At 48.1% G+C, this 26,004-nt stretch overlaps 1 protein-coding gene and 2 long non-coding RNA genes across 7 annotated transcripts in view; 2 read left to right on the plus strand and 1 right to left on the minus strand.

Annotated features, from left to right (window-relative positions):
• Positions 1–26,004, plus strand: part of FGF12 (fibroblast growth factor 12) — a 227,292-nt gene that overhangs the window by 4,876 nt on the left and 196,412 nt on the right. The window contains exons 1-2 of one of the 5 annotated variants that reach the window (XM_067002498.1): positions 11,201–11,310; positions 11,406–11,533. The exons of 1 other annotated variant lie outside the window; for it this stretch is intronic. In XM_067002498.1, the coding sequence (XP_066858599.1) occupies positions 11,521–11,533 (13 nt within the window). In that variant the 5' untranslated portion in view covers positions 11,201–11,310; positions 11,406–11,520. Of the gene's footprint in view, positions 1–11,200; positions 11,311–11,360; positions 11,534–12,973; positions 12,997–26,004 lie in introns of those variants that run through there. 3 more of the 5 variants (XM_067002500.1, XM_067002499.1, XM_067002497.1) reach the window with 3 other exon arrangements.
• Positions 9,438–12,772, minus strand: LOC106047600 (uncharacterized). The gene is made up of 3 exons (XR_001213867.3): positions 12,491–12,772; positions 12,224–12,275; positions 9,438–10,575 (listed from the first exon to the last, which is right to left on the minus strand). It is a non-coding gene; the product is annotated as an uncharacterized lncRNA (long non-coding RNA).
• Positions 18,750–23,962, plus strand: LOC136791456 (uncharacterized). The gene is made up of 3 exons (XR_010833586.1): positions 18,750–18,944; positions 21,075–21,196; positions 22,421–23,962. It is a non-coding gene; the product is annotated as an uncharacterized lncRNA (long non-coding RNA).

Raw genomic sequence — 26,004 nt, forward strand, 5'->3', positions numbered from 1 at the left:
GGAGACCTGCTTCTGGGGGAGGGCTGGGTGGTGTGCTCCCTGTCCTGACCCCAGCTCTGGCAAGGTTCTCCCGGTGGGGATTGGGAATGGAGCTGCTTAGGCATGTGTTTGTAGAAGTGCCTGAAGAGAGACTGTGTTTGTGTTGGTTTTTAATTGCAAAAGACGGTGATTGGGATGGCTTCACACCTGGAGCACCTGGCATGCTAAGGTCCTGGAAAAAAAATAAAAGGTGTCCAATACAGCCAGCTTCCCCAAGCCCAAACTGGATTAAAACCTTATGTGGCCCACCTGAAAATATGCGTGTGGGAATAAGAGCCACTAAAGGGACTGCAGAAGCAATTTTCTCCGTGTGTGCTCTCATGCTCTGCCTGGCCCTAGCAGTCGAGCATAGTCTTAGCCCAGAATGATCGGTGGTGCCTTAGGATTTGGGATGCTTGCTGTAAGACACTAGAGAATAATGGGTGCACTTGGAGCTGCTCCATGCCTAGCTGAGCGCAAGCTGCTTTCTGTACTCCTTGTCACAATTTACGTAGGGCTCTTACCGCGGTGCATGTGTGATCTGTTAGGAAGGCATCTGGGCAATGCTAATATGCCTGGAGGCATAAAACATATACACTGCACAGGCCCACAATTTTGCAGGGATGGTTAAAGTAAGCCTACAGTGTGAGCATCGGCTTTCAGAGAAGTGTTTGCAGTGCAGGGGACGGAGAAAAAAACCGAGCTCGCCATTTCTTGTTCCAGCCAGGAGAGGGCAGAGGTAGGTACACAGCCTCGCGTGGCCTCGGGAGGCTGCAGGCACGGAGGGATGGCATTTCGTGGGCACTGCCGGGGGGCTGAGCAGGGGCGGCGTGTGCCCCCTGTGCCTTGGTGCTGGAGGAAGCAGGGGACACCAGCGAGACCGGGCGAGCGCTCAGCCTTGTCTGGGGAGGGAGCCTGCTCCAGCACAGGGCTGAGCAGAAAACCTGAAAAAAGGAGGAACGAAAAACCAAGGGAGAGGGTGGGTGCTGCAGGAAGGGAGAGGAGTATCAGGTGGCGATGGCACGGCTGGGTGCTGGGCAGGGAGGCCAGAGCTTTCCTCCATGTGGTGAGCACGGCTGGTGCCTGCGTGCAGGTGCCAGGATTGCAGTGCCTGTGGGAGGCTGCGGCCGGGAGCTGGGGAGGTGTTTTAGCTGCAGCTCCCAGGCTGCAGGGCTGCCTCGCAGCCTGAAGCACCAGGGCCAGGGGGGTTCAGTTCAGTGTGACCCCTGCCCGCTGCTGGCCCCGGGAGGTGGCACCCTGAGTGCTATGTTGCTGCACTTCTTGGATGTTCATGACACGGTGAATTTTCAGGATCGGGCAGTAGGTGTTTCCAGCAGATGCTTTCATTCTGGAGATGTTTGTCAGTTCGTGCTTTCTTGGTGCTGGCAGGAAAACATCCCACAGGAAAACAACCCTGTTGCTTTCCCACTTGCTCTTTCTATTTTTTTTGCTGCTGCCAGTTTACTGCATGTGCCATCATTCAGTGTTTATGCTGCACCCAGCCTTGATGTTGCATCTTTTCTGTTTGCTGTCTGTCCTCTTGGTTGCTCCTGCTGGTCCCTCTTCACCCCGACCCTCTCGCTTTCTCACCCCAGTGCAGTGTGGAGCCTGTTGAAGCCCAGTCCTGGTTCATTCCAGCCTTGGCTTCCTCTGCTTCTGTTACTCAGAGGGTTTCAAACTCCACTGCCATGCTGAATGCGCTAAACTTTTCCAGTTCTGCCACCTTGCTGACTAAATAGTTTTCCTTCTCCAGCTTGCTTGCTGGCATGGGATTCAGCTGCAGCTGGCTTCCTGCCACCTTGAGTCACTCCAAACCTCCTTCCTCTGCCTTCATTTCTTTTTCTGACCAAAATCTCTTCTGCTTTTAAGACGTGCAAGATGATGTGCTCTCCTTTTTCCTCCCTGTCTCCTGGATATGAGCGCAGGCACCCTCTCCCATTTCCCAGACTCCCTGTATCTATTCCTATCCATGCTGTTATTCTTCCCCTTCAGCCCACCCTCTCTTCTGGCAGCGCTTCCTTACCAAACAAGCTTGCTGTTCAAGCCCCCACATGTTTCTCTAAATACAGCCTGTCTCTGCACCTTGACTTGCTAAATGCCTTCATCAGAGCCGGCCCTTCTGTCCCCTGATGTCCTACTCGTGCAGCCTGGGACACTTCTCAGCTCTTCCCTTCCCTCTCTAGACTGTCTTCCACAAAGTCCCCTGGAAGATGCTGTGCTTTGGCCCTTTTCAATCCAAATTTGTGCAAGTGTCCCACATCAGTCTGTCTCTGGGCCCTTCCTCTCCTCCCTTTACATCTCATTTGACTTCATCCGAGCAGTAAATTGTCTTTTGTAGGTATTTTGTCATCTCTTCTCAGGCTGAGACAGGAGGAGACAGGTCTAGCCTGAAGATTTCTATGCCAGTTCAGCTATCTGCTTGGTCTAGATCAGAACTCTTCGTTTTTTCCCTCATTTTTGATTCCTGCTTTCCCAGTGGCAGTGGACGTTGCCATTAGCCCCTCAAGCTGTGTGTCACTTGCCTTGGAGATGTCAGTGGCTTCCCAAGCTGTGGCTACTTTCACGCACGCTCTGCAGAAGTCCCCCTTTCCCACACCAGCCCTCCCTGGCATCTTTTCCATTACTTCCCCACGCCTCCTCCCCTGCTGGGGATGACCTCGGGCTGCTCCTCTCCATCCAGAATGTTACTTCCAGGGGGTCCTTTCCCTAGCTCAGGAAAATCTCTTGTAGTTGGCATTTCTGCATTGCTAGCTGGTACATGCCTTCAACATACCTCTGCAGGATGAGTGCAGGACTTCTCCAAGGCCTTCTTGCTGTGTCCCTAGCGTTCACCTCAATTCAATCCAATGGCTAATGCAGCATATACTGTAAAAACTGCCCAAGGAGCTGATTTTCTTCTCACCATTCATCCTCTGCACAGCTGCTCCTCTGACAAGAGAGGAATGTCCTCGTAGTGCTGTGTGAAGAAGCTGCTTGGTTCTGGTGTTCTAGTTGTGGAAAATAGTCACTTTGACTAAGGAAGAGGAATTCCCTTTTCTCTGAACAAAGAGCTAAGAAAAGGGCTCTAGAAATGCAGAGGAGGGAAGATTAGTTCTGCGTGCTGCAGAAAATGAGATCCCAAGAGTGAGCTTTGGAGGGAAGGAGCAGTGGAGAGCCTGTTCTGACTCCTGAAGCACATGGAGGTCAGCTTTGGGCATGGCTGGGGCAGGCCGAGGCAAAACTGCACCTTGACATATCCTCTGACCTGGCTGTTCTGCCAGCTATGGTTTACATACCAGATGTGTGTAATACTGTGACACAGCTAAAAATCTGCCTTCCTAGGGCTTCTGGGCCAGAGCAGGATCTTCAAGGGTAAGGTCGGAGGATGGGAAGAAGAACGTGAGTCTGATCCTACATGGGTGTAAGCTGAGTGCTTTCTGGACTTGGTTCTTGAATTGACCTCTGAAACCCCACCTGGACAGCTCTTCATGATGGGGAAAAAATATAAAAACTTAACGTATGTTGGACTCTGTAGAATAAAGGAAGAATATGTACCGGTGCGTGTGCTTCTACCTCAAAGCTCTATGCTTGCCGCAGTCCATTTGACTATCCAACCAGCAGCAGGTTACAGACACTGCCCACAACCTCAAAACCTTGTGTTAACCTTTGCTGAAAAGCTTGCAACAAGAGCAGAGGTGGAGAAGTGCTGGAGAGTGAACAGGTTTTTGGTATCTTGCAGCTGGGTTTACTGTCAAATTTGAACCTGAGACTTTCCACACTTATATTTCGCTGTCTCTAGAAGATGATGCTGCAATGTTAAGAAAATACTATAGCTAGGTTGCTGTGTCTCATCCACCCATGGAAGGGGACGTACTCACCAGGTAGGGCTGAGTCCCTGCCAGTTTTTAAGCAGCTGTATTTTGCAGACCATGTGGTGAATGTGTGTGGTTTGGTCGTGTGGGTGGGGATGTAGCTGAATCCCCTGCATCCATCTCCTGGCTATGCCGTGGCCACAGCTGGCAAGGGGGCAGCAAGCAACATCTTCCAGATGCTGCTCATACTTTCAGGCTCAGGCATGCTGATTTTCATACTGTTTGGGTTGGTTGCAGCCCAAAGCTTCTGGGATGAAAACAGTGAGATCCCATCAATCAATGAAAGCAAGGCTTAAAGAAATTGCTATTTATGTATACAAGCTAAGCAAACAAGCCAACCAAGCTTTTCTATAAGAAAAACCTCTGCAGAGAAGAGCAGACACATGCAGTATCCTGGCAGACTTTATGAAATAACCCACTGAAGAGTGTTTATGCTTAGTGTCCAGTGGATTTGGGGACAGGAGGCAGGTGAAGTCCCTTTCTGGATATAGAACTGACTGAAAACTAGGGTTTGCTAAACTTTACAGCCTTTGGGCGTGTTCTGTGCATGACTGGTGCTTTCCTGTTGGTGACAGACCCCCTTCCTCCAGGGGAAAAGGATTGTCCTTGCAGCTCTAACCAAGTCACAAGGTCTAGTGTTCTCACTGCACACCTTATATCCCACCGAGAGGATGTAGGAACAGAGAGCAACCCACTCTTAGGAAAGCAGCGTTGCTTCTTGGTGCTAGATGGGCTGGGTGCTGGTGCCAGGAGGTTAAAATGGGGTTGGAGCTTGGCTTCACCAGGCAAGCTAGAGCTAACAATGTTCCCTTCAGGGATCAAGTCTTCCTGCAAACCTTACAACCCTTCACGTCAGGGATGGAAGAACCCTGCATGCTGCCCATTCTTGTGGGTTTGATTTTGGGGAGGACTGATGCAGCTTTTTTCCACTTCTATTTTCCCCGCTAGGAGTGTAGGTGCTAGTCAAGCAAAATGCATGAGTCTGTACTTCAGGTTGAGCATGTGAATGGGTTCTGCCTTTACCATGGCTGTTCAAGTGCTTAAAATTTGTGTCACTGCCTGGGCAACTAATGCAGAGATAAGTAACTTCACACCTAAGGTTGGTCTGTCTTCCCGTTTTGCAGCTGAGTGTATTAGTTTAATTAGCATTACCGTCAGCTTTTGTCATTCTTCTTCCTTCAGTCCTTTTCTTTGTTTCCTATTGCATATCTGTCTCCTAATTGAATTTTGCTGCTGTTGTCAATGCTCTTTCCATGGTATCTGCCAAGAGGAACTCAAGCTCTAGTGGTCAGGTCAAATGGCTGCCAGAGGTGCTGGTATCATGCAGCACTTTTTATTCTTTCTGCCTTTTGTATTTGGATACACCATTTTTCTGCCTTTTGTATTTGGATAAACTATGGGTTTCAGCCCGAGCTATCGCAGCAAGATCTGATTCCCTGAGGCAGGGGAAAGCTGCACTGTGAATACACTAATGCTGCTGGTCTTGGTTCTGCAGGTTTGGTTGCGTTTGTTTGAATGTAACATTCCGGAAAATGATGAAAATGAGCAGGGTAAACACAGGCAAGTGGAAAAAGCATTGGATCTCGATAGAAGGCGACTTCTTGTGCCCGAGGCTCTGCCTGTTCCCTACCTCAGTGACGCTGGGAAGGTCTGGCAACTGCTCAGGATTTTGGTGGGTACCAAATAGTCTTCTTGGTGTGCACCTCACAGGACTGCAGGGTCAGAGGGCAGAGTTCAGTGCTCTAGAAACAGTTGTTACATGGTAGGAATAAGGCAAAGAAATTGCCTGCTGGGAGCTGGGCCTCAGCAGAGGTCAGTCTGCAGTGATGTCTTGTAATAGCATATAAAGGATATGAATGTTGCTCAGCCTTGATGGCTGAAGAGTAGTGATGAGCTAATAGCTTTTTATTGTAGGAAACAGGAGCAGGCAAATAGGTAATAGGATTTTAAGATAAATAGTCCATCCCCTGCAAGCATCCTCGCACTTGGCTCTTAGGAGGGCAGGCTGCCTGCTGCTGCCACAGGTGAGCTGCCAGCAGGAAGCTCCTTCCTGCCTCTGCTCTGAAAAGCCTCCTTTTTCTTGTGCAAAGCATGCTGAATGGATGTAATTACCTTTTTCAATTAAGTCAAAAAGGGGCTAATGCTTAAGTGGCTCCATTGAGCAGCTTATTTTCATATTTACTTTTTTTTGCATGAAAGCCTTAAGCTTCTATAATGGTATAATAACCTGACTTCTGAAAGCTCTCTGCCCACAGCTGGCAGAGGAGGTGACCCAGGTATTTACTAAACTGAATAACCAGAAGTCCGTGGTGGGGCTCAGAGGGCCCAGGAGCTGGCACTGAAAGCACTTTCTGCAAGGATGGGGAACAACCAGCAGCTTCCCTGGGCTCTGAGGAGCTCAGGATGCTCAGTCCCTCCCAGAAAATGACATTTTGGAGTTGAGGAGTTTGGGTCAGATCCAGCTACCATTAAAGTCAACACCAAGACTCCTGTTAATGGTGCTAGGGTTTCTTCCGGGTGGCTATCTAACGCCCTGCCTTTTTCCCAGCCTGGCAAGACAGAAAAAGCTGGGGGGGAGTTCTCAAGTTATGTTCTGGGGAGCTGCTTGCTGAATGGGCTGGTGTGTTCCAATATACTTCTGCACTTCTAAGGGAGTTTTGATGCACAAATCCTAGGACTTTTTATCTGACCTTTCTTGTGACTTTTTTAATAGCCTGGTGAATCAAACATCTAGTCTTTGAATTCAGTGTTTGAACAAACTGATGCAAACATCCATCTAAGGATACTTATAAAGAACAGCAGTAGAAAGCTGGTGGTATTCTCCCAGCCCAGTGCTGGTGCTTGGAAGGACCTTCTTGTGAGCCAGTAAAAGGCTGGTTACCTTCCTGATTTTCTTCCACGGTGATTTTAGACTTCAGTTGCATGTAACTGCAAAACTGCTCCCTTGTTTTGGTACCTCTGTGGCTTTTAGTGCTTTCTGCTTTACTAATACAATACTGTCTGATCAATCTCAACGTCTGATCAGCAGTTTTATGTAATTAAACTGCACTTGCTCAAAGATTGTGGCATGCTTTAGTCTCTATTCCACACACCAGCTCCTAATGCGCTTGCACTCTGCGTGCAGCAATTACTTGGGTGATGTGAGGAAGTGACCTCAGCTGGTGATGGTGTTTCTTGTTCACAATCAGAAGCTGTGTACATCATCACAAGGTGATGGATGGCAGGTTGTAGAACATTTTTTTGTACTTTGTAAATACTTATTTTCTTTGATAACAGCTTCTGCTCTCTGTTTACTCCTCCTCTTCCCCTGCCCCACTCCTTATCTCAGTAGCACCCGAGGTCCTGCCTGCTGTTGCAGTGTCCCAGCCTATTTTCTTGCAACCTGCTCTTTTGGCTTGTGCTTTTCGGAGCACTGCTCATAGTCCTTGGATGTCTTCTGAGACTGGTGTGGTAATGGAGCAGTCTTATTTTCTGTCCTAAAGGAGTCTTCTACTGGCTAATGATGGCAGTTAGCTAATGATGCCTATCATTTTGGGGGAACAGATGCTACAGAAAATGGGATTTCCAGAAGCACATGGCTGAGCCCTGCTCCCCATTCCTCAAGGGGTGCACTGGTTTCGAGGTTAGGCCCATGCTGACCATGGAGGCAAGCAGTTATTCTACCTCCTTGGTCAGAACTCAGTGCAGCTGCTTTTTGGCTGAACTGTTCCTCATCTTCAGGGTCTCTGGGCAGGGCAAGTGCCTTTCTGTGACCAGCAGTGATAGCAGCAGGAATCTGTCTGATCTGGATGCTGAGGTTGGCTTCTGGGCACTTTGGGAACCCGTTGTGTCATTGGCACCTGGATTCTCTCTGGCAATCAAAGCGTAGAACTGAAGCAGGCTGATGGCCAGCTGTGTTGTGTAGTGCTCAGTACAGAAGCTGTCCCCAGCCATTGCCTTAGTGCCTCTGTGCCTGGGTTTGCTGCCCTTTTTAGGTGGTCATCACCAGAAACTGGCAGTGAGCAGATGAAATCCCACCACTGGTGGTCTGCTCCTTCCTGGCGCATCCACCCTCCCGTAGAAGTGCCCCGTGCAGACACAAGAGCACGTGCACGGCTTCAGGCACGACCTCCTGGTTTGGCTGATGCCTGTGCCCTCGCCAATGGAGGCTCCCTCTGGAGAAGGAGGCACGGTGCCAGGGGAGCAGATGGGCAGGAACAGCAGCAGCTGGGACACCATGTATGATCATCACACGGGCTTACTGTCTGCAGCAGTGTCGAAATGGCCGCTTGGCCTTGTTGTGTCTGTGCTCAGGGGAGCTCCTAACCTAGCCGGTGCAGAGAGGGGGCAGGCAGAAGTGGCAGGCTGTGCCCCCATCAGTGGGGAAAGCAGTGGGTTCCTGGGGCCCAGAGGCAATGCTTCCAGCTGTGGAGCACCATGGGGGAGCAGCAAAGCTGAGCCCTGGTCGAGTCCCTTTTCATCTGTCCAGGCTGAGGTTTCCTCTGCCACGTAGAAGCCTCACCTCCACACACCCCATCCTGTACCTCAAGGGTGAATAACTCTGCCTTTTCCAACCACAATTCCCTTGCCATGGCATGAGCCAGGGACACACCAGGGCACTATGAAGATGGGATCTGCACAGGGTGGCCTGTGCTTGGACTGAGCAACCTCCTTGTTTGTACCACGATTCCAGTCTACTCCCAAAGCTTGAGCATGAGAGGAAAACAGATAACAAGAAAGGGAAATGCTGCTGGCAATGCCGTGGACTCAATACAGGAGAGCGGTGCTCTAGAAGCTCTCCTACCTTGGCTCAAAAGGTGCGGGTGGGAAGGGGTCTGGGGTCAGCACACCTGCCTCTCCTGAGTGCCGCAGTGCTCGATCTTTCTGTGGTTCAGAGAACAACTTGCTGTGTTACTGAGATGTTGTTAACGCATGTATCTTTATTTGATGCTTGCTTACTTGGAAAGCCACGGTAGAAACAGATCTGACTTTCCTGAGATGCTAGAGGAGGAACAGTAATGTGATCTAACTTGAGCTAGTCCAACCTTTCTGAGACTTTAATGTAGGCTGCAGTTGAAATGCAGAGAACAGTACAGGCAATATTATGTTCATTTCTAGTGGGAAGTAGTTTGAAAGACTATCTGTGAATGGCAGTTGGATATAGCCACCAGATTTGTTCCCCGAATTTGCTGCTTCAAACTGAGGAGAGGAGCCTTCAAGGGGTGCAACTGTTCTACATAGGAGGGCTTCTCCCTTTTTTCTGTTTTTTGGTTTTAAGAATGTAAATCTTAAGGCTTGGTAATGGTTTCGTGAACAGGAAGGGAGGTTGTGATATCCCAGATGTGATCCACAAAGATCTGATAAGCTGTGATTGAGCATGAATGTGTGGACTGGTGGGGCTGCGTGTTCTGCACAACTCTGCTCCTACCTGTTATGTCAAAAGAGGAAAGGCTTCGGAGTTCAAAAACAAAATAAAAACTGACAAATGTTCTGTTTTGCATCACTGCCCAAGAGTGAGTCCTAATTCAAGTCTGTTTATGTCAAGAGGAGCTCCATGATGAAAACAAAACCTAAACAAAAGCAACCAGTCTTTGCACATGGAGAGCATGTTACAGGTCTCCTTTTCAGGACACTGGAAAAAGCTCCCCAGCTTTTCCTGCCAAGCTGAATTTGCTGGCTGTTGGCTTTCCAGGGAGCATACAGCTTTGAAAAGTCTTTTGCTTCCTTGGTCCAGCACCTGATACTGCAAATGCTGCCTCAGAACAAGTTGTTGGTGACTAGCCCAGCCATACCCTACCAGTTACGGTGTCCCTTTGCCCTCACTTCTTCCTGTGAAAGTTGTTCTTGGTGCCAGGAACCTTAACGTCCTCCGAGAGCCGCCTGGCTCCCTGGCTGTATTCCCTCTCCTGTGCTGCGCGTGGTCTCTGAACAACTTCTCCCTTCACCTCAGTCCATTTTCCTACCGCGTGGTTCTGTCTCTTGGTTGATCAAGATTCACACCAATGTACAAAGTCACTACAAGTCTGCTCCTCCAGCCTTTGGCTGGCTGGTTTTAGTTTGTGGGAGCTGATCATTTGATTCAGAGTTTTAAAAACTGGCTGAGGAGCTCTTGAGCACTCTGGTGTGTATTCTGATTGCACGTTGGAACACTGATAAGGAATAATAGGCTATGAAAGACCCATTCCCTCATCGCTTTTTGGAAAGCACACGGGTTGACCCCGCAAATGTAGTCTGGTCAGTTTGGTATCTGTGGTGGGTAAAGACAGCAATGGGGAAGTAGGAGTCCATCAGTAAATTAAAAACTTATAAAACAGTAGAAATTTTGATTTGATTAGAAAGTCAAATTAAGGTAATTGTGCTTTGTCAGTTCTCTGATGTATTTGGACTCTGCTCACCCAGAAAGCCTGAATATTGAGTCCTGGAATAGATGAGATGTTCTTCTCAATGGGCTATGGTAGCTTGGGATGAGGTGCTTGGGAAAGCCTCTGGGACCGTTGACTTTGGTTTGCCAGTATTGGGCATGCAGGTGAGAAGGTGAACACAACCACCAGTTTGTATTAGGAAAGGGCAGGAGAGAGGAATAATTGCTCCTTTATTTAGGAACGTACATAGTACAGGAACCATCTATCCTCCATGTGCAGCTCCCAGCACGCAGAGGGGATGCTCTCCAATGCTTTTTCAGTAACGCAGCTCATAAAATGAAGCCCAGAACTGTGTTTTACGATCCCTGTTCAAGTAGAAAAGTGTGGGGGGGAAATTGAGAATAATAGAGGAGTAATTCCAGGTTTGGAGGAACTTCCTTGTAGGGACAAACTTAAGGCGACAACCTACTGTCTATGTAGAGGTGACTTGATCCCGGTACGAATGTTTTATCAATGTGTTAGCGGAGGGCTGCTCACTAGTAAGCGAAGGGAGAACAAAATCCAGTGGTGGATGCAAAAACTCAAATCCGTAAGGTGGACGTTTTATGAATCAGCATAATTAATCTCCCAAATCCATACCCAGGGCAGGCCTTAACCTGAGGCTGGGCTTCCCCGGGAACCTCTCCATGTCTGTGGGCGCTGCGGGCTCGGCTTGGCTTCTCCTTTGGGGGCGAGCAGGGCGCTATCCCCCACCCGAGCGGGGCACTTCAGGGGGTCCCCCCTGCCCACGGACCTGCGGGAATTCAACCGATGCCGTGCCCCGGGCTGCTGCTTCCCCCCCCCACCCCCTCCCCAGCCGAGCGGGGAAGGAAGGGCGGGGGGCGCGGCCCCACTCCGCATCCCCCGGCGGCGGGGGGCTCTCCCCCGACCCCCCCCGCAGCCGTGCCCGGCGCTGCCGCGGTGCGGGCGGCGGAGGCGGGCGGCGGGCGGGGCGCGCATGCGGGCGGCCCCCGGCAGCGCGGCGGGCGGCGGAGCCTCTCGCCCCCGCAGCGGCAGCGCCAGCACCGCTCCGCCACGGACAGCGCCCGCCCGGCGCCCAGGTAACGCGCAGCGCCCCGCAGCCCGGCCTCCCGGCCTTCCTCCTCCTCCTCCTCCTCTTCATCCCTCCCCCCCCCCGCTGCTTGCTTGCTTGCAGCTCCCAGGCTGTGACGGCGCCGTCCCCACCGCGGAGCAGGCTCCGGGCTGCGGGGTGAGGAAGGGAGAGCGGCCGCCGGAGACTGCCCCCGGACGCTTCGCAGCAGGGCTCCGAGATGGAAGGCAAAGGTGGGTGCCGGGGGGGCGGCGGGGAGAGCACCGCAGGGGCCGGGCTCCGGGCGCGGAACGGGGCTGGGAGCTGCCGGGAGCCGTGCCGAGCCGTGCCGTGCCGAGCCGTGCCACTGCAGCAGCGGTGGGGAAGGGGGCCCGGGGAAGGCGCCGTGTCCCCCCCCCGGGGGGTGTCGGTGCCTCCCGAGGTGGGGCAGCGCGGCGAAGGGCGCCGTTTGCTCCCGGTTTCTTTGCGCGGAGGGCGAGCCAGCTGGTAGTTGGCGATTTGTTTTCTTAATGCCGGGGATTTGCATAATAAACAGGAGGTCTGTCCCGTGTTCCGTGCTCGGGCAGCGGCGGGGATGTTTTTAAGAGATTTTTTAAGAGCGTTTCGTAATTTGGATGGCTTTTAAAAATACCCCAGGTTTGGTTTTTTTTCGGAGATGGGAAGAGCGGGGCTATAGAGCTCTGCCCTCATTACGCTGCATATTTAACACATCAGAACATCCTGATAGATCGGAAGAAATGCACCGAGTACTGTGCTATTGAACTGTCCACCTTAGGAAGAGGGAATCGTTAAATATCGCCTGCCGAGCTTCGTGTTTGCGTGCAGAGACATGGATCCAACCCAGGCGTATGTGCCCCACACGAAAGGATGTGTATTTTTCTGCACGTAGCTGTGTAGTCCTGCACGTTTATTTACCTACCTACCTCTACAGTTGCATCAGACATCACACGTTCAACTGGTACGGGAACTCGAAATCTGTAAATGTTAATTGCCGATGAAATATTGATGGTAAGTCAGTCCACGCAGTGACAAGGCCAGCTGCCATTCCCACCTAACCCTAGCTGCCAGCTCTCCTCTATAACTCAACTCCGGTAGCTGCTTAATTGATAGATATCAAGGCAGCGGGGGAATATGGGCTATATTAATTCAAGGAAAATGATGGTAGACTTGTATAACACAATAGTACATACCTTCCAGGGAGCTGAGCAAGCTATATTTAAACCTCAGGTTTATTTTTGTAACTATCTTGTCAATCAGGGCTATAGTTCTCCTGTGTGGGAATATCTGATTATATGCTGATTAAGGAAAGCTATTTCAATCATATGGAGGCAGCATGTCCTACAAAGTACAGTTTCTTGTGAGCAGTAATCAATGGAATTAGTAGGGCTTGAGGACAGGTAAGTTTTTGTTTTAAATGCATCTGCAAAGACTTGATTTAGATCAAAAGCTCATAGCAGTCAGGCTAGTCTTGGTTTCTTTTTTGGCTGCCGACACTCTTTTCACAGTTAACCCGAGATGGGACACCTTTAGCTTTTTGTATGTCCTACTGGTGCATGCCTTGATGCGAAGCGAGTAGACTGTGACTTCACAATAGCACATTATGTGCCCTGTCATGTGCTGCACATGCAGGCAAAAAGCTTTCTGGAACTTCTGATGGAGCTCACGCAACCAGAGGAGTTGTGCAGGGGACGGGAAGGTAACATCTGCGATGAAATCAAAGGAAAAGGATCCAGCTAGCTGGTGACAAAAGCAGCACCTGGTAGAGAGCCACCTGATTCCTGTCTTGTGCAAACCGATCTGTTACGATGCAATCGCTGCCTGAGTTGGGAACGAGCAGCTGGGCAAGGCAGCCTTTTGGGCTGCTGGTACTGGTGTTTGTTGGTTGCAAGACAGGCTCCATGGTGCTCTGCTCCTGGGCTTTTGGCTTTGGTGGAAGGGCTACTGGTGGCGAGACAACCCTAAGAGTCATCCTGTTAGGTTTTCCAAAATGTTTTAGCAGTTTGCACTTACTAGAGGTTTTCTGTGTTGGGGTAGAGGTGGGAAACATCCTCTGTGGGTTTGATTTACCTAGGCAGAGAAGACGGCTCTTCAGAGCAACCCTGGCAGAAATCATGCCACCAGAATGGGACAGGTCCAAAGCAGAGATGGCTTTAAAGGAGGTATGCCAGCAACTTTGGCATCTCAATGGAAAAATGAGAAGGCAGGTAGTCTGTTCGTGATAGGGGTCCAGTTGTATTGGCACTGAAGTAATTCTTGAAACTCCCTTCATGGCGGAGCAGCACGGGAAGGCCTGCGGTGCACAGATCTAATGGGCTGAAGTTGTGTACTTGGGTAGCGAGGCACAATGCAGGCTGCCTCCCCAGAGGGAAGGTACAAGCCAGCCCAGTCCTTTCACATCCTGAGCTTTTGTGACTGACCTTAGATGGACCTGCAACTGCATTGCCTTGCTAGGGACTTGTTTACATTTTGTGTACGTTATTAAGCAAGCCTCTGCATTGCAAGCCTTGTTAGGAGACCGCTGCTTGTGTACTCCCTGATAAGGCGTTTCTCTGAAGTCATCCCGTGCTTTTGAATGTTTCCTCCTGCAGCCCTCTCGCACCCCACAGACCTCCCCAGTGCAAGTCTTAGAACGTCCAAATTCAGCTTTGTGCAGGTACTGGTAAAGAGCATGTGCTATAAAAGAGCATGTGGTGGTAAAACCAACACCTCCCTTCTGGGCCCTGAATTCAGCTGTGCCTAGTGATTTTTGTGGATGTTCCTGCCTGGGATTTGCCATCCCAGGACAACTTGGCTGCCTGGATGTGGCCGGTGCCGAAGCTTTGCAAAAAAAAAAAAAAGCCTCTGTAAAAAGGGGGCTGGAGGCTCATCTCTGGAGCTGCTCAGAGCCGCTGGAGCTGATTGTGGTGGTTGGGCGGGTTGGGAACGACGGAGATGGATGCACCCTGGGCTTTGTGCAGCGACGGCAGGACTAAGGGCTTTGCAGTCTCTTGGGCTGTTGCAATAAGAGTGCAGGCAAGGGGGTCCTGCCATGGGCTGGAGAGGGAGGTGGTGGAGCAGCCTGTGCCTCTGTCTAACAGTCAAACCCAGGGACAAACGTTTTGACCTCCCCCAGTGTACAAAAGGATAAATAATTGCTGCCCTCTGTGAATCTGCAATGCTACCAGCACATCCGAGTGGCCTGGAAGTAACGCTTGGCCTCATCTAACTTTGAGCTTCTGTAACGGGCTCGGTTCTGCTTGTTCACAGTCCCCGAACCTTGTCCAGCAGAGAGGAGCTTAAGAGTTGTAGCTGCTCCCGAAGCTCTGTAGGTGATGGGGGAGGGAGGACGCTGTGGGTGAGCGCTGTGTTTGTGCATCTGCTACCTGATCCCTGTTCCCTGAATCTCGCCGCTACAGCAGTTCCTGCGGGCTGCAGCAGTAAGCGATACCGCTCGCGGCATCCCGGGAGCTGGGCTTTGCCAAAGCTAACAATAGTTAATGTGGAGGTTAAAGAATACTTGGTCCCTTGCCAGGTTCTTCTGTCAGTCAGAAAGACGTGTAGCAGGGAAGGGAGCATCACACGGTGCTGTTCGGACTCGGAGGCTGGGGAAGAAATCAGCCGAGCAAGAGTCGAGCTGCATGGCCCTAGGCTTCGGGACGGAGCGGGGGCGGACTGCAGGAGCCTTGCTGCAGGGAGCCCTCCTTCGTCCAAAGCTCCTCTACCCTTTTCTCTAGCAGTGGAGATGTAAGGAAATCCCTTTCTTGCAGTGAGAGAGAAATGTCATCCCTTGTACCTTGTCTGAGGTGGGGATGAGGACTTGTGTGTGCTGCATGGGGAGCAGGGGTACGCTGCCCACCTTCTGCCAGGGCCCAGCCAGTTTTCGGTGCCCTCTCCTCCCGTGGAGAGGGCTTGTGCAGGGCAGGCTGCTGGCAGCACTGGATGCATACTGGTGGCTGGGAAATGCAGGAGGACTCATTCTTGTCAGCCATGTGGCTGGTCTGCTGGGACAGCAAAGCTAAAGCAAGATTGCTGGCTGCCCCGCTGGCATCTGGGTGTGCTCCTGTCAGTCTTCTGAGCCATGGTCCTGCCCTGCTGGTTGTGGTGTTGGCCTGGAGATGTATCCCTGGTGCAGCAGGTCCTCTTTCCCTGGGGAAGAGCAGCCTCCTGCCCAGAAGGCTGGGTGGCAGGAGACAGGATCTGGCCTTACAGCTCTCTTCTGCTGGAGAGTCCCAAAGCAGCAGGGCTTTGAGGTGTCTGCAGAGGACATCTCTGCAGAGTGACTGTCCCAGGCAGGTGCTATCAAAGTTGTTTTCTTTCTAGTTGCAAAGACTAGGAACAGGCTTTTTGCTTTTGCAGGAAAGCCACAATGCTGCTGTTCACAGACTTGCAATGTTCAGGCTTTTAAATGAGATTCTGTAAAAACACTAGTAAGGTCTGGTTTACCCAAGAGCATGGAATTGCCCTTCCTGGGACTGGCTAACAGCTCTGAGGTCTCTGCATCCTGCTGCTTCGCAGATACGTGAATGGGCAGGGGGGTTTGATCGATCTACACCCCCTGAAGCCTCCTTGGCCAGATCCAGCATCATGGCCAGCTTTCTCTGTGCAGCTATCTGCATCCTGTGCCCCAAAAGGACAGCGTTGTCACCTTGAAGAATTTGTGATCAAAACTTAACAGAGCCGGTGAACGTCAGGATTGCAGACAGGCTTTGTGGACAAGGGGAGAGAGGGCAGCGAGTGAGAACAGGCGGTTCTGGAGATTGCTGTGTGCTCTTCCCACCTTCGTGGCTTTCTTTTGGTGATCAAAGAAAAGATCTTGGTGAGCCCAGCAGTAGCTCGTGGCCTGGAGCTGTTTGGGGTGCTGACGTCAAATGTACTTTATCATGGAAAAGGTACTACAGCATGCGTTATCTGGAGGTGTCCTGGTTATTGTGAGCCTGCGGCACGTACTTCAACACAAAGTTTGTAAATAGGTAGTAAGGTGGGTGGCTTTGGAGACCGGGGTCACATGTGTTGTCTTGGTTTATTCTGTGTGACGGAAACCAAGCAGTGGTGCAGTTGCTTTTGTTACGAAACTGTTCCTTTCCCAGGGAACACCTGAACCTCCATCAGGTCGGTCAGAAGCTTCCCCACGTGGCTCCCTTTCCATTAGGGAAGGCGCTGCGTACGCGCTCTGCCTTTCACGGTGCTGTGCTGTGCGGGACGTGTTACTGAGGCCAACGCTTCTCAAAACGGCTGCTTGAGGTTTGACACAGGGAAATATATTTTGGGGTGGGGATAAATGTCCTGATGTATTTTATCCACCCCCCTGCCCCAGGCTGTGCTTTTCCACAGGGGGAACCAGTGTTGTGTGTAGCAGGGGAGCACTTTGGTTGCCTGACCTTAACACCTGCACTTGGAGAGAGAGAGGTACTCGTGTCTCTGAGGCTGGGTTTCCACCTCAGCTGGAGCAGGGTTTTGTGAAGGTTTTGTTCCTCTGCTTCAGACTCGGTCCCTGCTGGAAGATGCTGGAGGAGTGTAAGGCGCTAAGCCACGACTGCGTGCGTGCTGTTCTCTAATGCATTTTAGAGAGCAAGTGAAACAAATGTCTGTTCCTTTCACAGACATTAGAAATCACATTAAATGCAGCACAAATATGGCCATGTCCTGGGAGAGCTCCATGATGGCAAGAGCTTGGGTTGCTCTGTGGGACTGGCAAATGTTCTAGTGAGCAAACCTTGGCGATGTGCTGCCACCTAGAAGAGCTGATAACTGGGTCCGTAGTGCCTTTATTAACCATCCGCAGGGAGCTGCTGAGACCCTGTGGGTAGGCCTGGGCAGCTTCTGGATGAGAGGATGGCCGGAGCCCAGCTGATGCTGGGGGCAGTGGGCATGGTACCCCAGAAAGCGGCTGTGCTCCAACACGCCTGATAGCGAGGAGGAAGAAGTGGCTGTGCTCCTGTTCATACCTGCAACCCGCCGTGTTACCAAAACAAAGTGGAAAGAGGACCCTAGAAATAGGCTTAAATATTATAAAATCGGGAGGAGGACTTAGTCATCTGGCTATTATTAAAATACCTAAGGAGCAGACAAATTCCTCCACCCCACTTTTCTGAGTTACGTGGGAGCTGTGGAAGTCGCATTTAGCGTGAATGAAATGCTGGAGTACTTTAAAATGTTTCTTTTAATGTATTAAGTTGTTCTGACATACTGTTTATATGTGCAGTGGCTGGAAGCCTAATCTGTGGATACTTTGAGTAATGACCTGCACGCAACTGTTCCATTCTTAGTTCATTTAGGGTCCTGAAATTTAAAAAAAAACAAAAACAAAAAACTTTTTAAAAGCATTTTTTCAAAAGGCTTAGCTTACTGCAAGGTTTTTCTTATCTGCTCTTATCTTTCCCTCTCTATCTACTCAGCTGTTCAAATCCTGTTTGAATTGCATTCATTTCTAATATGCCATAAAACCTGATATGCAAAATCTGGTTATTTAGGAGAATTGCAGAAACTATTTTAGTCTGTCTTTTGACCTGTAAATGAGATAACATGATTAATTTTTACATGCAAAGTTTGGTGTTTATTAGCATGGTAAAAGGCAAATTGACAATGAAAAATATTCCTGATGGGTGTAATAATTAATGCTTTCACTCAAAATATAAAGATTTGAATAATGCTGTTATGCTAAAATGACTGAAGAAAGCATTTACTATTTTTCTGTCAGTGATACAAGGATGTTTCCCTTTTTTTATAGCTCCTATATCCCTCCCTGCTTTTTCTAAGTGTTCTTTGTACTCGAAAAGAGTACAGATCATCGAGCTAATTCATTGAGTTTCTTCTCCCAGGTCCCAGGTTTGGATGAACCTTATGATTTGATATTTATGCGGGATACACATTGAAAGCTCCAGCTTTTCCTTAGGATTGAATTAAACTATTTAGAGTGTCGTCATGTTTCAGAAGAGATCTTGTGGCTTGAGATGATGGCTGTTTGCTCAATAGTCTGGAGGCCTGGGAGCAATACTGCAGTGTCTTGTGTACGTACCAGGATGTGTACTTCCAGAAGCAAGGTGTTTTATTCACTATTTTTAATAGCATGTGTGAAACAAATCAGGAAAGTATGGAATAGTGTTTCTAACTAGGAAATCTGTTTTTCTTAATCTGTGTAGCTTTTTTTCATCCCTATGTTGAAACCTGATTTAGATGGACTTTATTTGCCATCAGTCTTGAATAGGTAAGTTGTTAGTTTGCTGAACATGGCTGCTTGGGGGATTTATGAAGAAAAGTCAGAAGTACTGAATGTTTTATTGGCATAATGAGGGAAGGTCCTTGCTTCTCAGTCACTAAGAATGTATTATTAATGCAAAAACACTTTCCTTGATTTTAACGGTATCTGTGAAGAGTCTGACAAGCAAGAAGGCCTCATCAGGAAGAATGAAGCATTTCTGGTCATTAAGTTTCTTATGCCACGCTTGCTCCAATGTGAAGTACTATCACTGATTTTCTTTCTCCAAGTCCAGCAAGCCAAGGGTTATTGGTAGGATGGGCGTGCTCAAGACTTATGATAATCCTTTCTCAGGCCTACGTTAGACTAGAGACCTTCTTGAGGTCTCTTCCAGCTGATGTTGATCTCTGACATGATCCTGCTGAGGAGTTTGAACCCCGACTCTGGTTCAGAATTCATCATCCACTCAGGTACTTATCCATATCCTCGTTTCATAGCCGAGTGTTTATCACTGCCTGGGCATTGAAGATCTGGCTCCAGGCATTGCAGCTGCAACTTGGCTGTGATCTATACAGTAGGGGGAAAATTACAGGTGGTTATGTCAAATCTTATATGAAATTCAGCGGGGGAATAATCTTCTGCCTTGAAGGACAGCCCTCAGAGCTTCCCCCTTTACTGATGGGCAGTCCTGAATGTGTATTTTGGGAGAGAGCTTCACCGGGTGTAAAACTTGCCTGACCTTTAGTTAGGAACGTCTTACAGCCATGGCTTTAGAATGCCAAGAAGCAAACACAAAACATTAAATAATGCAAATGGCCAGAATTACTCAGTTTCATCACAGGTAGTCTTTGAGACTGTTTGGTTTTCTGAAACTTTGCCGACGAAAAGACGTGGTATGAACTTATTCTTGAGAATCGTTGCTATGATGCGGAAGTGTGCACTTTGTTGCTGCTTTATAGTAGTCCCCCATCCAGTTTCCTAAACTTCAGTGGTTCCAATACCATAAACTAGAGGAAAATAGCAGACATGCCAACAAAACCAGCAAAAAAAAAAGCAGAATCCAGCACCTTCTAGTATATGGAGGGGAAAAAAAACTTATGTAAAAGTTATGTAAAAGAAAACTTGATTTCCTAATTTGATACTAACAAGCCATGCAGTGTAACTGGGTTGACAGCAGAATAAGCTTCCTCAGCAAGACCTGCTTTCTGTAACACTTTGAGCATATTTGATCTCTTCTGAAGGCTGAAGCTGAGCTTTTCAGATATCTTCTAGCCTTCAATTCGTATTTCCTTTTATTATCAACCAGTGAGCCTGGTATTCTGATGTTGCCTATTAACCAATGCCATACATTCCCAAATAATTGCACTGACAAAGTCAGCTGTTAATTTTTAAACTTTTTCTTCCCATCAGTGTCTCCCAGTGGAGAAATTCCATACTGTAAATCGTAGCCATTTTGTTGCCATATGAGAAGTGAGGGAGAAATCAGTGGAGAAGTTTAAAAATTACTGTCCTGAGTCTTTTCCAGTTGAGCTTTTAAATAAAGCCCATGTGGAGCTACCCTGAGCTTGCACTTGGAGAAGTGAATGAGCGATTTGGTCAGTAGGCGAAGGCCAGGTCTCTGCTGCCTTACCGAACTGAGAAGACAGTGGAGATAGTTGTGTGATTATAGGCTGGAAGACCTAGTTAAATGACTTGAGCCCTTAATTATTAATGAATTAAGTAGGTTTGGAGAAGACTTTTTTCGTTTTGGTTTAAGGGAATGTTAAAATACCAAACAGTTGTGGCTTGATTTACTTCTGATTTTCTTCCTGCTGCTTTGAAGGCAGATAGTTTGCCTTATTGGTTGAAATCATATAGCTTTGAGGATTTTGTTAGCAACTGCTATTAAAATCATTATGCACTGTCTTCAAGAGTAAGAATATTCACCCCATCTTAAAAATGACTATGAAGTATGTTTATAACAAGTGGCTATGTGTAGAGACCCCTCGCTCTCATACTACTGAACATAGCACCAGGCATCTAGATTTACCTGGCAATTTCATTTGCATGATTCATCTCTCAGTAACATGAGTTTCAGGCTTTCCTACCTAAACTGTATTTATAGTGCGTTTTCCCCAAAATAAAAGAAAATGCAGCATCTAGTAATAGCAAGACTTGTAACAAAACCAGCTAAGATTAAATTTTCCACCCCCTTTGATTAAAAAGTTCCCAGAAATAGTGAGGACAGGCCTGACATGCTGAAGCAATGCAAGTATGCAGCCGTGGGAAGTATACGAGGACAGAACAGACTATTTAAAAACCTAATTGTTTTTTATAGTAAGAAAATACTGGTTTTGATAAAGTTGCCCCTTCTGTGCACACTCTGAGGATGGTGACAGCAGAGCTGAGTGCAGAATTTAGCCTTGTGTTGTGCTGCTTGTGGAATGGAGAGCAGGGAACTGGGGCTGAAGCTGAGCTTTGCATGCCCAGGGATCTTCTAGTGCAAGTAATGCTTTGAGCTGTGCAAGTCAGTCAAACGGTGGCAATTTTTAGAGTGATGGTCTGTTATAGCAGTACTTCTATACATATACAACCGTACGCGGTTCCTCTTTTATTTAAAGGTTTTCAGGAATAGTCTGGAAGAGTCTTGCTGAATCCCAACAACTGTTAAAGCTGGTGTCACCACCACTGAAACAAGTTTATGCTCACCTGGACACTGAGTTTATACTCAGTAACCTCAAAGGTAAGTCTGGTGTTGAGCTGCTTTACTGCTCTTCCTGAAGTCATCGTTATTACCCAAAAGCTGCACAGCTCTTTAGTCATCCAGGGCAAACAGAGCATGTCCTTAGTGCAGCTTTCCATCTTATCCTGAAAGTGGTTGTGGTGGGCTATAGGCACGGAGACAGACAAAAGGAACTGCCTTAAAAAAAATGTCAGGTTTTCTAGCCTGTAGAAAACCCTCTGCTATTACTATTACCTTGGACCCTATTGGTGTGTGCCAATGCCTGAGGTGCAATGAACAAAACAACTGTTTTTCAGCCCGACACTTCCACTGCGTGCTGTGTGGTAAGGAGGTACCACAATAACTCTTGGTGATTTCACAGAGCCACTGTTGATTTTGTGCATTGCTTTTAAAGCCTTCCCAGGTAGAGGTACATATGGATTGTAAAGCACTATAATTATTTTCAATGGTATTATTTCCATAATCAGCATTGTAGCTCTTCTGTCTGTCTGTTGAAGTACAGAGGTTAAGTTGTTGGGAGAAACAGTTGCTTCTAGCTGTCTAAACCATTTTTTTTACAAAAGTAAACAGTGGTGTTTGCTGGGAAAGGAGGGCCATGCAGGAAATCCTGTATTTTTCTTTTCAAGTGTCTTTCAGTCCCAAATACTATGCTTTAGTTTGAATGTGTTTTGAAATTGCTTCACTTAAAAAAAAAAAAAAAGACAAAGCCCACTTCAAACAGAACAAACAAATGCTTCATTTAAAATTTAAATATTTGTTTTTCCATGCAATTCCCCAGGACAGTTAAGAAGTGGTTATGAGATTTTAAGTATTATAATTGACTATATCAGGTATTTCCATGTACGCCTCAGCTACAAGTGTTCTGTCAGCAGTTACTGGCTCAAATGCTTATCCAAGGCCCTGTGAAACTGGTTAGCCCCATGAAGGTTGCTGCTCTGGCCTTACCTGGATGGATTATCTTGTAGCTTTATGAAAAAAGTATTACTCAAAACAGATAATTGTCTTGATTTGTGAGCCACGTGCCTTTTGCCCCTCTGTCTCAGAATAGCCCCAGTTGGCACCAGTAGCTACGAGCTACGTGTATGTGTGGTGGTGCTGCAGGGTACCAGAACCAGTGACCACGGTGGCTATCAGCCAACGGCTGCTGGATGTCACGACTTTAACGAAGGAGTCTTTCCTCCTAGAGGAAAAATGCAATCAAATTGTCTCTAATTGTGCCCCCAGATGATGACAGAGCAATACAGAAATAGCAAAGCGTGGACAGTGAACTCGGTTCTTGCTGGAAGACAAACCTGGATGGGTCTGGTGTCGGACGGTTCATTTTGCTGAAAGACACATCGGGCTGCCTGCTCTGTTCCTGGAGGGGCTGGTTGCAACTGCATGAGGCAATAAATCAGTTGCTGCTCCTCCAGGAAAGAAACCCCTTGGCTCTCAGCTCATCCCCTGCTGGCAAAAAAGTGTGGAGATCGGGAGCCAGGCTTCTGCCCAGCTGTGCCAAGTCCAGGACACCAGCCTGTAAATCACCTGGGTTCAGCCCCTGATGTCAGTGCTCTACAGGAGGAGAAAGGCGACTAAACCTCTGGTTTACAGAAGTTTTTGTGCATGGGGACAGAAGGCGTGGTGTGTCAGTCTGGCTTTGTAATAAATGGGATGGATGTTGGTGTCCCGGCAGTACTGTTTGTGCACACTTTAGGGCTGAGGCATGTCTTCAGTACCTATGCAGGGATTTGTATTAGGAAGCCAGTGTGGTTTTAGTATCTTACCCTGCTGATCTCAGACCTCGCTTGGGTGATATGTGCCATTGGCAGTGGTTGGATCCAGATCCTAATGTTGTGGAATTGGCTGGAGAGGTTGGGGGCTTTGGGAAGGGGACTTGGGGCTGGTGTGGGAGTGGAAGGCATGGAGCAGCAGGACTCCAGGCTTGAATCCTCCCTCTGAATTTTCATGTTGTATTGACATCGCTTTAAAACCCTGTTTGGTTTGTTGCTGAATGGTAAGGAGATCACTGAGGTAACAGCATGGTCTGAGAGTGTGAATGGTTGTATTTGTTCGTACTGGGCTGGTGCTCAGGAGAGTGGAAGCTCATTGGATTCAGAGGTCAGCCGATGCTTGCACCTGAGAATGAGAGTGATGAGAAGTCCAAAAGCGAATTGCCTGATGCAGTGAAGGCAGGAAAGTGGCAGGGGGTGGGTGTACAGAAATGGATCTGTTTGGGAGAACAAACAGTCTGCTGGAAGCTGGGCACTGAGCTCTTGTTTTCTTCTGGTCGTCCTAAAGGTTTGGAGCCGTTTCACCACTAGAACATACTTCTGCCTGGGCTGCTGGTGCTGTCAGCTCCTCCCTCTTGTTCTGACTTCGTGGCTCAGTGATGCCCTGAGACAGCCGAGGTTACGGGATGCATCCCACACCCGCTGCTCTCATGGCTAGCAGAGTTAGTGCAGCAGTTCTCTGTTCTGTAGATGATGGGTCTGTTTTTCAGCAGTTCAGCAACAAATAGAGCAGCGGTGTTTAATAACAGAAGGTAAGAGCTTAGTGTCAGGCCCGGGGACATACAGGACATACACACTTGTGCTGCAGCATCCTAAATGGTGGTCAAAGATTGTAGAAGGATCAGAGCCCTCCTGACCTGTTTGGCAGGATAGGCAAGGATGGCAGGAAACCTCTGTTCTGGCTTTATCTATTTGAGGTGATTGCTGTTGTAACATGTTTTGTTCTCCGGTTTTTCCTTTGAGCTCTTGTCAGGCCTGTACCTATGAGGCAGGCAGGATGTGGTAATGTCTCTCCCATGCCTCAGACAAAGCCCTGATCTTGTCCCTAGTAAAGATGGTGTGGCAGAAGGCACTGGAAAGAACTTAAGGTCTGAGAACTGCTTCTCTAACAGTGGGCTGTAACCCAAAGACAGACATCCTTATGGAAATGAAGATGAACAGACCTAAGGAACAGTCCAAGTAATTGTCATGTTTTTGTTGCAATTGCTAATCAGCTGGCATTTCATAACATCTTTTTCTCCTCCTATGCTGTCGACTCCAATAACCGCTTTACAGTCTCATATTTATTGTGATGGCAGAAGTTGGGGATTCCATAACTGTGGCTGATTTGCCACAAGACCTGGTTGGATGGATGTTACCTTGAATGGTAAATGAAGCTGTGTGTGATCTAATGCCGGCATGCATCACTGCCCACTTCATGTCTTACGCTGAATGGCGTAACATTTCTATAAGCTATAATTGCAAGACTGTTCCATTTGCGTTTGCATCATTTTGCAGGATACAACAGACTTCTGTCTGAAAGACGATCCCAGTTTTCCTTCTGATAAGGCTTGCTTTATATGCACTTTCTGGTGGGACCTAAATCCTTCAGTATAAGAGAGATTTTACTTCTATAATACATTTCATATTTTAAAATACAAGAGCATACTTATAGAGCTACAAAAATGTTATTAATCTTGCATATAATCTGCTGCTTAATTTTAAAATGTACAAATGTTATATAGAATTATTACAATAACCTTCTTTTATGAAGTTTTAAAGTGTAGTTAGCTTGAAGTAATAACCTGTAAAGTTTCCATGCACAGTAAATCTCACTCTTCATGCAGGAAAAGATCTTCAGAGACAAATATTTGCAGTAATAGAAAAGGCAACATGGAGAAATAGTGTCAAAGAACATTATTCTTTATATAATTGTTTCTATTCTTTTCCTTACGAATCTTCACTCAAGGCGAATACCTAGGGATGCGTGAATGCGTGCTTCAGCTGTCTGGTACTCATCACCTTTTTATGATGGGAGGGGATCAGGAATTTTGAATGACAGGATTTAGAAAAGTTGTGCTGCCTTAATGTTTGAGATCTCTCAGGCAGTAGCTTACTTGGTTTAGTTGGTGCCAGATGCATCCAGGACTGCTCCAGAGAGATCAGCAAGTCTGTCTCATCAGACCCTGCCAGGGGCGTGCCACTTGGGTCTTGGTTTCATCCTGTGCTGAGGGAGTGAGAGCTGCTGCTGAACCAGTGTGTGACATGTTTTGCTTCTCAAAGACGTGTTCTGTGTGTCCCCCAGGCAAAAAGGGGACTCAGTGGCTCTAGTCCCAGTCTCCTCTTTTTTTTTGGTCTAGTAGCAGGAGATGCTTTTGTAATATCTGACCTTGATCCAACCTTTCTCAGCAGCTGCTGCTGAACTCAGGGTGAAGGTACCTACCTATATGCTGCTGGCTTCTGGATAGCTGTGCACGTGGGAGGGTGTTGTGACAGCCTGGGACTGGTGGCATTTCCCTCCCTAGTTAGAGATACTCATGGAAAACCTTGCATCCACCATTGAAGAAGCCCAAGTCAATAAGCATCTGTATCAGTGAGTGCTTATTTAGTCTCTTTCCCTATTTTTGCTTATTTGGTACTTATTTGGTTTTATTTCCCTAGTTCTTTCCCTATTCGTGCATTTGTATTTACATTGCTGGTACTTAAAGGTGCCCATAGTGCTGTAAAGTTGATATTGTCTGTTCGAATAATGCAGCCATTTCACAAACACACGGCAGATCCCTGGGAAATCAAAATCCTTGTCTGAAATTGTTCCATTTTGTTCTTTTGCAATGCCCAGCCAGGAGCCGGCAGTGTCAGCTCCTTTTGGGGATAGAAAGCTTTTGGAGTAACGAGGCTCATCTTGTATACAGCAAGGGACCCAGCAGCCAATTAGAAACATTAGACTACTTAAAGCCAAGGCCTTTCAAACCTGGTTTAGACTTGAACAACTTTCAGAATATCCATCTTCTGGAAAGTTTGTGTTCCAACATTTTGTTTTGCCCAGACAAAAAAAAAAAC

Source organism: Anser cygnoides, chromosome 9 (assembly GCF_040182565.1).
Source record: "Anser cygnoides isolate HZ-2024a breed goose chromosome 9, Taihu_goose_T2T_genome, whole genome shotgun sequence".
In the NCBI taxonomy this organism is placed as follows: Eukaryota; Metazoa; Chordata; class Aves; order Anseriformes; family Anatidae; genus Anser; species Anser cygnoides.